Source organism: Priapulus caudatus, unplaced genomic scaffold (assembly GCF_000485595.1).
Source record: "Priapulus caudatus unplaced genomic scaffold, Priapulus_caudatus-5.0.1 Scaffold452, whole genome shotgun sequence".
In the NCBI taxonomy this organism is placed as follows: Eukaryota; Metazoa; Priapulida; class Priapulimorpha; order Priapulimorphida; family Priapulidae; genus Priapulus; species Priapulus caudatus.
The window spans coordinates 144036-156702 of NW_014577513.1; the positions used below are offsets into that span (position 1 = coordinate 144036).

The window sequence follows — 12667 nt, forward strand, 5'->3', positions numbered from 1 at the left end:
ATATATATATATATATAAATATATATACATATCTACATGTATACATATATGTATATATACCAGAGTATATAAATTTATCAATTTTGCAATAATTCTTTTCTGTCTCGCTGACTATATACATTATGTATACTGGAAACACGTTATAAAGCACACTGGTTCCTTCCTTCAACTACACCAACTACCTTCGTTTGTAAACTACCAACTGAATGCTTGTGCAAACAGCTACTACAATAAATGACGCTTCACATGGATATATTTGGCCTGACAATTATTTACAACGCCATGCACTACGTTGGAATACCACCACGCGAAGTCAATGAAATACCGACAACCATCAGGGAAATTCTACGAGCTCCGTAACGCGTATGGATCTACTGTTATCTAGATGCCTTTAGATTTCCAATCGAGCATGCTATCCAGGTCCTCCTCAGCCACGTCGTCCTCTTCCTCTCCCGCAGCCCCCGAGCCGACGGGTGGTGCCTCTTCTACCTTGGCCTTGATCTGCTCGTGTTTCTTCTCCAGCTGCGTCACCTTTTGCCATCCGGCTCTGCAAGAAGCGACCAGACGCACGTGTGACCACACCGCAAACGCGGCAGCTGTGTAACGAGGGGCCCGCTACACATCCTCCCGTTAACCCATACTCTACGCTCACCTTCTATAGTACGCGTTTTATTTGAACGATCGCAGAGTGCACGTACGTAGACAGAATTCGCGAAATTCCTCGTGGAGCCGCACTCGCTTACGAGAGAACGCAGTCACGATCAATTGACAGCTGATGAGAACCCAGCGTGCAACCGTGAGGATGCCACTGTAAGTCCAGACGTCCCAAGTGTCCCGGTCTCACCGGGATCGTCCCGGTACGACATGCTGGTCCCGGTGCCCCATTAAGAGTCCAGAAAGTTCCGGTCGTAACATTTTTCAGCCATATTTTAAAATTTACATCAGTAAATTACTAAATTTGCCGTGGTTGTTGATGTACTTTGATTCCAGCAAACAATAAAATGCTACAAATGTCAAACTTTTTTCTTTTCTTTTTTTGCATTTTCATTTTATTTTACATGTATACTTTATAAAAGATGGTGGTGCGCCGTGACAAACACATGTCACAGCCCGTCACAATTTTTTTCCTGTTTTTGCGCACCGCGAAAAAACGGCGATGGACCATTATCACAAGTGATCCCTTTCCTGAATTTTCCCAACTTGGAACCTCTGCAAGTCTTACGTATCATAGAGCGATAGCAATCCTACTTACATCTGCTCGTCGATCTCCTCAATCTGCCGATCGGTTATTCTAACCTCGTCTTCCTCCGCGACAATTGCTTCTGAAACCTATCGCCAAAAGACAAAGACAGTCTAGTTTACTACAGTGGTCTCCTGCTTCATTGGGACAGGTCGGGAAACAAAAAAAAACGTCCCGAAAACATTTTCAGTCGCACATTCATGCCTACTTGTACCTCACACAATACGTAGCTCATCGGGGCAGGTATAAGGCACACGTGAACAGTAGAGCGCAGACAGTTATGTCTCAGCTATGAACACCACCTAGGAATGGCAAGTTTAGTTCTGAAAAATGTTTTGCGAATTTTGTGAGCTCATTACGTTCACAATTTGCTAATACCCCCTTCACACCATAGCCCCGATCTCACTACGCTCGTACTACGCTCTAAGAGCGTGGTGAAAACGTGTAGAACGCAGTATGGACGTATATGGACATACTGCGATCGCGATCGAGCGCGGTGCAGTCACCATGGAGAGCGTGGCCAAACTTTGAGCATGTTCAAAACAATCGTGGTGCGAGCGTGGCGGAAAGACAGCGCAGTGCGTGCGTATTAGAGACGTACAAGGCGTAGTACCCACGTGACTCGAGCGTAGTACGAACTTAACGATCGTATCGCAAGCGTGTCGGGTGCGTGAAAATTGACGCATTACATGTTAGTTACGCTCAGATCACATCCTGCGAACTTGGGGTATAAATTGGGGTGCTACCCTGGCCACCCCACCAGTTCAGTGTCCACTATGGATGAGGCAACACTACTCCATGCCATGTTTCTCGTAGAAGGACAACTCGAATTACTTGATTGCCAAACCCTCTGATTCCAGGGCAACACTTGATGGAGATGACGGACTCCTGCACCTCTTTGGATTCTTTGCTCGGCCTTTCCCCCTTCCACGGCCTCTCTCCTTGTCTTTTGGCGGCATAGTTGTGTCAGTAGAAAATAATCTTGATGTTAATCTTGATTTAAGTTGCTAATGTTGATCTTAATTATCTTGATAATCTTGACAGCACGGCAGAATGAATGATGTCTAGAACGCGGCGCGGTATTTATATGGTCGTTGCCTGACTAGAGCGTGATTGGCGCGCAGTTAAGGCACGGTGAGCGTTGCTTAGGCGCAGTGGAAGCGTCGTTCGAACGCAATGCGATCTGATTGGTCGCAATAAAGACGCAGTGAGTGCAGTGCAAGCGTGATGCGGGCGTGATGTTGAGCGTGGTGAAAGCTTGTTGAGCGCAATGAGATCGGGGTAAAGACGCACTTAGATCGTAGTATCAACGTAATTAGATCGTAGTATCGGCGCTGGGCCCGGCTGGGGCCCAATTGGGCCACGCTCTCAACCACGCTCACCACGCTCGGGCAAATTTTTTTGAGCGTGGGGCGATCGTGATGAGCGTAGCTCTAGTGTGAAGGAGCCTTAAACAGCCGAGAATTGTCTGTTTGCTTTGAAGTTTAGGACCGTGTTACAACGTTCCTTCATTCTGCAGTAAATATCCCATTTAACCAAGGCCCTGTGCCCTCTATCTGATTAAAATAACATATGTAAGGATTGGTTTTCTAAGACGTGTCGTCTCAGTGATGTGCCCATTTATCCTACTGGGGCTGATAATGTAGTATAAGATAATATACTATATGTAGTATACTAAATATATATAGTATACTATATGTAGTAGATAATATAGGGACCTTTATGTTTATATTTTAAGCTCTTTTGATTCTTTATTGTTTTAATTTCTACTAATACACTACTATTATTATTATTACTATTATTAATCATAATGTTATTATCATGAAAACCATATTACCAAATTATAGTGCAGAATAACAATAAACTCAGATAATCATGATGGGTTAATTACCCAAGGAATACTTACGTGTGTTTCCTCTGTAATCACCTTCTGAAATTTTTCCCATTCCTCATCCAAAGGGTCTTTGTACTCAATCTTGCGAACCTACAAAAATCCACACCACTTTCATATTACAGTAGCGGTTATTGGCAGCAGCTAATTTGACTTCTAAGGTTTCAGTCCTAATAAACCCATGATATACCTGCTTATAAAATATTGTGCTTGACAGCTAGGTGGTAATTGTATTTGCGTAGAGTATATATATAACTTGTTGACAGCCATGTACGAAATCAGAAATATAGAGCAGATAATCTATAGCACACTTCACACGCTCAGAAAATTACAGTCCGCAAAAAAATTATGAGTTTGCAGTCTGAAGTTCAAAACTAAAGATAAAAATAATGCACGTACGTGCACATTTTGCAGATTCAATCACAAAATTTAACTAACAATAAACCTCAGACACAATGCAGAATATTTCTTTCAGATTCAACAAAACAAAATGTTGTCAAATGTTTACAAAATGTTGCCGGTAAACAAAACAATGAGTTGCAATGTCAATAGGCATTGCTGAAATTTCGTGTCATTTTTGTCCAACTAGAATGGCATGAAAGGCGTTCTTTCTCACGTTTAAAAGCAGCTATAGGTCGCTTTACGTCATAAACGTATTGTCACATTGTCAGTGTTTGGAGGCTATGCCACAATCATTATGGGTACAGACATCCTAATTGTAACTATCATGACAAGCTGAGTTATACAAAAAAGGTTACATGAAGTAACCTGGAATCAACCAATTTTTGATGAGTGATGCAATAATGTTCATTCTGTGTTTCTACCCCTATACGTTGATCAACATTGCAAACATTGGTCCATGTGTGACATCACTTCGCACCACAGACACGATACAACCATAAACCTGAAACGTTTCGTCCAACAATCACTATACACTACTGCACTACTGCACTACTGCAGCTCACCACACTGTGGGTGCACAACAGAGCCAAGAACGTTGCGCGCTGGCTATCTGTAACACCTGCTACTGATTACACACGTTTGATCACCCATTGTGAGATGGTTGTGGTGTGCGTTTTTTAAATTTTATTGGGACATTTGCTGTAAAAATATGGGAATTCGCTCCTCTGGCATCGACCGGCAGAGCAGAAATTTCAGGGAGTCACATAGACGGCAGGGTATGGCAAACCAGAGCTGATAGTATATCAGGGAGTATTTGTCTCTGGCCTTACATTAATTTTGAACCCTGCAAACAACACATAGCTATGAGCACAATGATGAAATTCACACATACTTTAGCATCCATTTTCAGATCGTCGAAAAATCCTTCTGGTAAGTCTTCCGCACTCTTAACCTTTGTCATTTCCTCTTCGCCATCATCTACCGTACTGGCAGCTTTTACCCCACTATTAGATACATCTGAAATTCAGTGGACAGGCGCTATGAGTGGTAGACATTCATCGCATTAAAAACCTGCAACAGTTTGGCCAATTAAACTTTTTAAAGAAAATTTAATCGAGGAATACTGCCCGCGACCAGAAGGTATTGCTAAAAACGCAATAAATTACTTTGGTTATTTCGGATGAAAAAACTAAATCCCATTTAATAAACATTATACTCTTCATTCAGCATTACAAATTTACTATTGCAATTTTATACATAGTAACAAGGGCACATACACGATGTAAACATAACCAAACAGTTGATATATTTTTAATGACAAGCATTAAAAAAATTGACCATGTCAGCAAGTATCAGTGCTGAGTATAAATGATAATTCGATATAACTTAAACAAGTTATCACCTAATATAGTTAATATAGTTTCTATTTAACAACTAAATGCACATGAGCGTGTATGATACCTGATGGCAAGTGTGACCTGGCATCACCACCTCCACTAATGACAGAGCTTCGTGATGTCTGAGGAGGTGTTTCATCTTCATCCTCTGATGATGGCGACGAGTACATGCCTAGCAGGCTGGTAGATGGCGCTGCTTTCCCAGAGTCAAAAAAATCTGCTGGCAACCTGAAAAGCAAATAGTTGCATACCAGATGATGACACTCTGGTGCTCTCTTCATAAAATGACATATCTCGAGCCAAGACCGTTTTGCAAAGTAATAATGATGTTTGCTGAAATATTACTCACCCAGTTTCATTAGATTTTCCTTCTGGTGTCACAAATCCTAAAGCCAAACGATATAATACCAGTTAAATTGACTACGTCACGAATTTTCTATGGTAAATTGCCATTTTTTTACATGAAAAGTAAGAACTAACGGGACTAAACGTATCGTCAAATTCTTACCCGATAAGATTGTTTCTCAACTAGTTAAAAATCCAAAAAACCTGGACGATTTGACATTAATTTTCCCCAACATTAATTGCTTGCTATGGGCTATGTATGAGTCACGAGTGTATGTTCACATCGAACAATATAGTAAAACAGGAAGTATAATGCAGCAATTTAACCATAAAAAGTAAACAGAATTACTTATCTTTTGTGAAAAAGTGGAAATATTTTTTTTATTTTTACTATTTACGGTGACATAATCACTTTAACTGCTTTACAGAACGACTAGCTGTCTGGCTGGAAAATAAGTACAGCTTTTCTTGTTCATCAATTTGTGCTCAGCTCAAGGCTATATTGGGATTCTTATGCTTATTTATTTTATTGCAACTGTGTGTTCACAAAAGTTACACCTACATACAGACTTACTAAATACATTTGATACAGACATCATGCGCAGTTCATTATAACCGATAAAAAGAGCATTAATTCTCAATTACATTATTTGATAATTATGTTAATTTTAATTACTCGATTGTGATGCTAAAGAGTAAATCATTTAAGGGTGACAGAGGGCCATTACTTACCTTTTTGTTTCTTTTCTGACACTGCTGTTTCATATTTGTCATTGCTTTTTCGTTTTAAACCAGACTGTGGTGACTGTGAAGCTAATTTTGCTGGCTCAGCTTTTCTATTTAGGCCAATGATATGCTAAAAATATAAATGATTTTGTGTAACAATAAACATTTTGTGTTATGTAAAAAAAAGAGAATAATCCCCTGCAGTTATAGCAACAATGGTTCGAATGTAAAATTTCCACTTTTATGGAATATATACACTTGTCACTTACATTTATCATATTACAATAAACTATTAAATAATTAGCTATAATATAGCCATGCAGTTGATGAGAGCATGCAATTACAACATTCACTGGTTACATGGAAAAAGTAGCACCTATATGAAAACCTCTATTATGGATGTTTTCGGTAACCATGAAAATTTACCTGTTTATGTGTTCTGCCATTCACATGGGCTGGCCACAACAAGTCGGTCTTTACTTGTGTAGAGCAAATCGTGCAGTATAACTGCCCCAAACTATTATATGTGTTATGGGTTAAGAAATAAACCACATGACAATTTATTTTACATACTTATTTTAATGATGAATTAAAAGTATGACACAATATATGACACAAAAGTATGACACAAAGGTACTGTAAAAATATTTGCTCCCAAAAACGATCGCTTGAAAAAGATCCGACGAGTGACAATTGCAGCCATTGCACTAACCACATGTGTAGCTCTTTGCTCTGCCACACACAAACAGCTATGATGGAGAAAAGAAGTAAACAGATATGTAGACCTATTTCAGCCATATCTAAATTGAAATGGAGGCAGTGCTAGTGAGCCGAACTCTGCAGCAGCACACTCTCACCAGGTTCCCTGATAAAATCACACATAGCCATGTTGCAGAGAGAAGAGCTCAATGGGTAGATAGAGTAGTACTATCCCAGCTTTACTCTTGTAGCATCCCTTGGTCCCACTATAAAGGTTTCTACAAACAATGGTGTTGAGAAACGGCATTGATTCTGCAGCAGAGATCGCTAAACTGTACATAGCCCGTGATAAAACAACAAAACATGCGCTAGCCAGCAAGCTAAATATCCTAAATTTTGCCTGCTGTCCTCAAAACAAACTCAACTCACCATAATTTGGGCAGATTGAGCCATTTCTTGAACGCAGCAGAACCAAAAACACAAATATGCAGCCATGTCTGATTTAAATAGCGACAGCACTAGTGTGCAGGTGGACAACAGTTAGCCTGTCAGACTGCAAAGGTTCAATGCAATTTTTCAGCACTGTTGTTCATGAAGCCCTACAGTAGGAGCGAAGGACTACACAGTTAAAGCTAAAATCAGTACTAGCCCAACAAGATAACTTAAGCCAGGCTTCAGAGGTTTTGCAGACATTATTTAAATCATGGTAAGCCTATGGCAGTGCCTTGCAAAGAAGTTCAAAAGCAATTGTTACAGAAGAAGAACTCTACCTTTGCCCTGAATAACTGAAAATCATATGGAATATTCTTAATAAGAACTCACATCATTCACATTGAATAGTAGACATGCTAACCAACTATTGCAGCCAGATGTGATGTGATCAAATGTAAATATAGGGTTGTGTGGAGGAAACTTGCAGAGATGGAGGGAACTCATTGTAGAGAAAAATAGTTTGATCAAAAATGTTTTAACTTAGTATTTTTATGCAATAACTTAAAGGGATCCTTTACTCTAAGTTCTAGGGTTATTTTCAGTTAATTTAGGTTAAAATTACGCTACATAAAAAGTTTCATGGTTCAATCACCATTAGACATTTTTTTTTTATGTTTTAAAACTGACGACTACATTTTTATTACAGCGACGGTGGCGCCACTCAAAGCGCACGATCTGAAAAGTTGCGCAAAATGACTTTTTAGCCAAGGGCTACAGACCGAGGGTGTTTCTTATTTATTTTAATTTAAAAGCAAAAGGATTGTAATGTCTTATAACGACGTTTTCAGTATATTTATGGATAAATTTGTCCTAAAATAAACATCGTTCGGTTAAATAGCATTTAGTTATAAATATAATTGCACCTTGTGATTAGCCTCGGTCTGTAACGTGCAAAATATATTGCGAAATGCGCAACTTTTTCAGGGTGGGCAGCACGGTCAATGGCGCCGTTCATTTCGTAGCGTTGATGTATAATTAAATTATAACAATTAAATTCAAGAGATATTTCAGCCATCCTTTCTTGTAGCCAACAGCTTTAGATCATCCCCCAAACTCACACCGGCTTGATGGTGGAAAACTTTCTGCAATTTGTGCATAGGTGTGAAATTATTTTGTGAAAATTCTAAATTAATCTATTTACCCAACTAATTTACTAGTATAACATTCAAGTCATACCACTTCTGCACGAAATTTAGCTTGTCATGCGGTCAACGATGGCAGCTGTTGGATGTGTATTTCGTGCTGTGAAAGTGTGAAATCCAGCGAGGCGTCGAGCGAATTTAGGGATCCGCTTTCCTACCTGCTATATATATTAGTGTAAGCGTGCAACAGTGAGGCCACGAGAGCAATGTTGCGCGGCAGCGTATATGGTTCACGTAGGATTTGGACGAATTGACAGGAAACTGTCGGCAATAATAGGTGAAAGAGAGTATAGAAACATTAAGAATTTGAGTCGTAATAGATTTCGTATTTAGTTAGCATTATATTTTATTGAAACGCTTCAAGTGCCTGTGGGAAACGGTAGGCCTAGATAGTTTTTATAAAGAATCTCTAATAACTTTATAAAGGGACTCTGGCCCTAGGCTAGACTGAATGAATCTTCACACTCACACAGTCACGCTGATAGGGTCTATGTCGCCGGGGGGTACTGCCGGAACGTACCCTGGGTACGGGTCGCGGTATACCGGAACGTACCCTGGTACTATATTATATGCCGGACCGTACCTAGCCTACTCCACTACTGAAGTCTAGGGAGTCGCCTACGCCTACTCCCTAACCTAATCCTACGCTAACCATATCAAATAGTGACCATGCAGGGTAACGTTCTGGTATAACCGGACGCGTACCCCAGGGTACGTTCCGGCAGTACCCTGGGGGACATAGACCCTTAGACCGATAATTCTGTCCCATATAACCTTTTTATATTTTGGTGAGGGTTTTACCCCAATGGTTATTTTACCCAAATTACCCAACATGGTTATTTACCCAAATGGGTTATTTTGGTGAGGGTTATATACCCCAATATAACCCTCACCAAAATATAAAAAAGGTTATATGGGACAGAATTATTCGGTCTAATAGACCCTATGTCTATGAGCCACATTTAGCTCCTTGATCAGCCACAGTCACAGTGACACTCACTCACAGTCCACGCGGTAGCGATTATGATATAAACTGAAAACGAATGATACTACTGCTGTATTGTAATCATCACAAAGGATATTTAGCATGGGGGGAATCAACCCCTTTCTTTTTAGATTGTCCATTAGTGAGTTTTGATTTCATAAGCCGTCGTAATTCACTCTGATCTAATTTAACTACATTTGGCTGGTTCTTTTTCGTGGACGCAGACATTTTTGCAAATCCCGCAACACCTCTGCCTGCCATCTACCGGTGAATATGTTCACGTGTTTGTAAACACGACTTACAAGATTCCCACAAAGTAGCTAAAATATAGCTAAATTTGCCAATAATATTTATTCCAGTTTTAGATACCTTGTATATAAAAAATGTTTTTCATGTGAGCATGTGCAAGAGTTTTTACAGGACCAACGCCCTATGAGGAACACATCAGTAGTGAGAAACATAGAAAGAAGGCTGTGGTATGGAGAACAAAAGTGTTACTAATTAGTAATATTAATAATACTAATAATATTAGTAATAATAGTTTAATACTAAGTAATACTAATACTAATAGTAACTATTAGTATTGCTATACTAATACTAGTAGGAGTAGTAATACTAATAGTAATACTATCCCAACTTTTTGGCAAACTCAAACTGTAATAAACTGTTATATCATGCAATGTGGTTCTTGAACGACTAGTACTAGTAGAGCCTATTTATACACTACAGGAATACATACAGAAATAACGCTGATGGTAATGCGTCAGGTTTATTTTCTGGATTTATCTGAAAAATGCAACAGCCAATACCTCTGTTTCAGTGTTTTATAGAAATTATACCTTAGTTCTTAGCTTTAGTTTCTTTATTGATTACTACAGGTTGATGGTTCAGCGTCGAGAGCAGGGCAGCATGCGCCAGGAGCAGATTCAACAACCCGAGAATGTAGCGATGTGCCATCGAGCAGCCAGCCTGCAACTAATACTGTCGGGTGTTTGCTCCCTCTGGAATGTGTCATTTGTAAGAAATCTTTTTCCGGGCAAGCTCCAGCAAAGCAGCACTTTATGAGCAAAGTGCACAAGAAGAGAGAGCAGCATCTGCAGGCACTGAATGGAACTTCATCAAGCGCTCCTCCGACGCACACTTGCAGCGTTTGCACGATGGTGTGTCCATCTTCTGAAGCCCTGTCACTCCATCGTGCGAGTTCGGGCCATGCTGAGTGTGTCAGCAGTACCGCACAGCAGTCCCAGCTTGCGCAAGCTGACAGCAACGTGGGTTCATCCGCGACGGAGGGTGGCAGTGAGCCACAGCAGCTCGATGTAGGTCCGGAGCGATACTGCAAAGCCTGCGAGTGCAACATCTCGGGTTGTGCACACTATGCGGGGGATCTTGACAGGGGTAGGGTGGCTGCCGATGGACATGGTGAACCTCTTACTAGCATATCACAGCAGGGAATTGAGGCGATGGACTCTTACAAGCAGCAGGTCAGCAAGTTGCATATTCAGACACCACCTGACGTCTCGGTTCATATTGCCTCAGTACCCCAACCAAAGGCGATTCAGCGGTTAGCTCCTCTCGAATCCCCACACCCACGCTGTGTAGAACCACTGGACATGAGTTTCTGTAAACTCTGCAACTGCCCGTTTTCTGCACCAGGAAATGCCCAGCAACACTATAGTGGGAAGATACACAGGAAAAACCTGAGGAAAGCTGGAATTATCGTACAAGCGCCAGCACTCGCAGTTGATGTACAAAAAGAAGAGGAAGAGGAGGGTGAGTACCATAGTGACGAGGGCGAGATTCAAGAAATTGTCAAGAAGACGCCAAGGTGCCGTAAACGTAGGGGTCCTTCTAGGAGTGAAGTGTCGACAAAGAGAAAACCCATTCTACTACATCAGGGGTGGGTGAAAGGTCCCGTGTTGGAGTCCTGTCCAGGGGGTGTCATAATGCCGGAAGATGCTCCACATTCAAACTATTACAATGATTTCAATCTGCGCACAGAGCACGCGGCAATGAGTGAAGTACCCCCGAAGAGAAGTACTATTCTACTACACCAGGAGTGGGTGAAAGGCCCCATGTTGGAGTCCTTTCAAGGAGGCGTCGTCATGCCGGAAGAGGCACCACAAGACGCTCGCTGGATTTCACACTTTCACAGCACGAATACACATCCAACAGCTGCCATATCTTTGTTTCTATGTCAAGAACAGTGTTCACTTGTTATAAAAACATGCATGTCTCTGTTCGTAACCGAGCTGTGTCACGCGAAATCACACAAAGACTGACGAAATTCTCGCGTTCGCGAACTTTGCCCCGTAATGTAAATGGCTGTCAGAATCAGGGCTATATAGACTGGGACTCGCTCCCACCTCGATTACCCATCGAGAGACTAAGCTAAGCCGAGAGGTGGGAGCAAGTGCCAGTCTATGGACTATAGGCGGCGCAGGTGGCACACTGCTTTCCAACTCCCGTACAAGCCTCGCCATTTGAACATTGCAAAAACGTTGCAGCGTAAGAATGAGGTCACGAAGAGCGCTGGTAGGCGTTTCCTGATTCTGACAGCTATTTACATTACGGGCCAAGGTTCGCGAACGCGAGAATTTCGTTAGTTTGTGTGATTTCGCGTGACACAGCTCGGTTACGAACAGAGACAGTATGATTTTATAACAAGTGAACACTGTTCTTGACATAGAAATAAACATGGCAGCTGTTGAATGTGTATTCGTGCTGTGAAAGTGTGAAATCCAGCGAGCGTCGAGCGAATTTAGCGATCCCGCTTTCCTACCTGCTATATATATTAGTGTAAGCGTGCAACAGTGGAGCCGCGAGAGCAATGTCGCCGGCAGCGTATATGGTTGCACGTAGGATTTGGACGGAATTGACAGGAAACTGTCGGCAATAATACTAATAGGTGAAAGAGAGTATAGAAACATTAAGAATTTGGTAGTAAATAAATTTCGTATACAGAAATTATGTGCATCAGTTGATGATACACAGAAATCTGGGCCCAAGGATAGAGAACATTGGTCCCAATAAAACCAATGTGCCTAAACCTAACCCTATCCCTAATTCTAACCCTAACTCTAATCCTAACCCTAATCCTAACCATAACCCTAACCTAATATATTGATGTAATATTATATTTATATTGATGTAAATTACATTGGTTTTATTGGGACCCATGTTCTCTATCCTTGAACCGAAATGTGTGCATCACTTCGTGATACCTAGGCTAAGGTGCCTAAAGTGGATTTGCACCCACTCTGCACTCACAGTCCACGAGTAGGATTATGATATAAACTGAAAACGAATGATACTACTGCTGTACTGTAATCATCACAAAGGATATTTAGC

The 12667-nt window shown here is 41.0% G+C and overlaps 1 protein-coding gene across 1 annotated transcript; it reads right to left on the reverse strand.

Moving 5' to 3' along the window:
* Positions 1 to 9555, reverse strand: LOC106810555 (zinc finger protein 830-like). Its single transcript, XM_014813937.1, has 9 exons — positions 9417 to 9555; positions 6428 to 6527; positions 6008 to 6131; positions 5280 to 5316; positions 4995 to 5158; positions 4426 to 4550; positions 3147 to 3224; positions 1253 to 1329; positions 1 to 547 (listed from the first exon to the last, which is right to left on the reverse strand). Exons 1-9 carry the CDS (start codon positions 9545 to 9547, stop codon positions 382 to 384), a joined length of 1002 nt encoding a protein of 333 aa, XP_014669423.1. The 5' UTR covers positions 9548 to 9555; the 3' UTR covers positions 1 to 381.
* Positions 9556 to 12667: the final 3112 nt, after the last annotated feature.

Coding starts and splice junctions, on each gene's coding strand:
- LOC106810555 (XM_014813937.1), bottom strand. CDS start 9,547: ATGTCTGCGTCCACGAAAAAGAACCAGCCAAATGTAGTTAAATTAGAT. Junction 3,225..4,425: donor ATCTGAAAATGGATGCTAAA/GTATGTGTGAAT, acceptor GGATTTTTGTAG/GTTCGCAAGATTGAGTACAA. Junction 1,330..3,146: donor TGATTACAGAGGAAACACAC/GTAAGTATTCCT, acceptor TTTTGGCGATAG/GTTTCAGAAGCAATTGTCGC.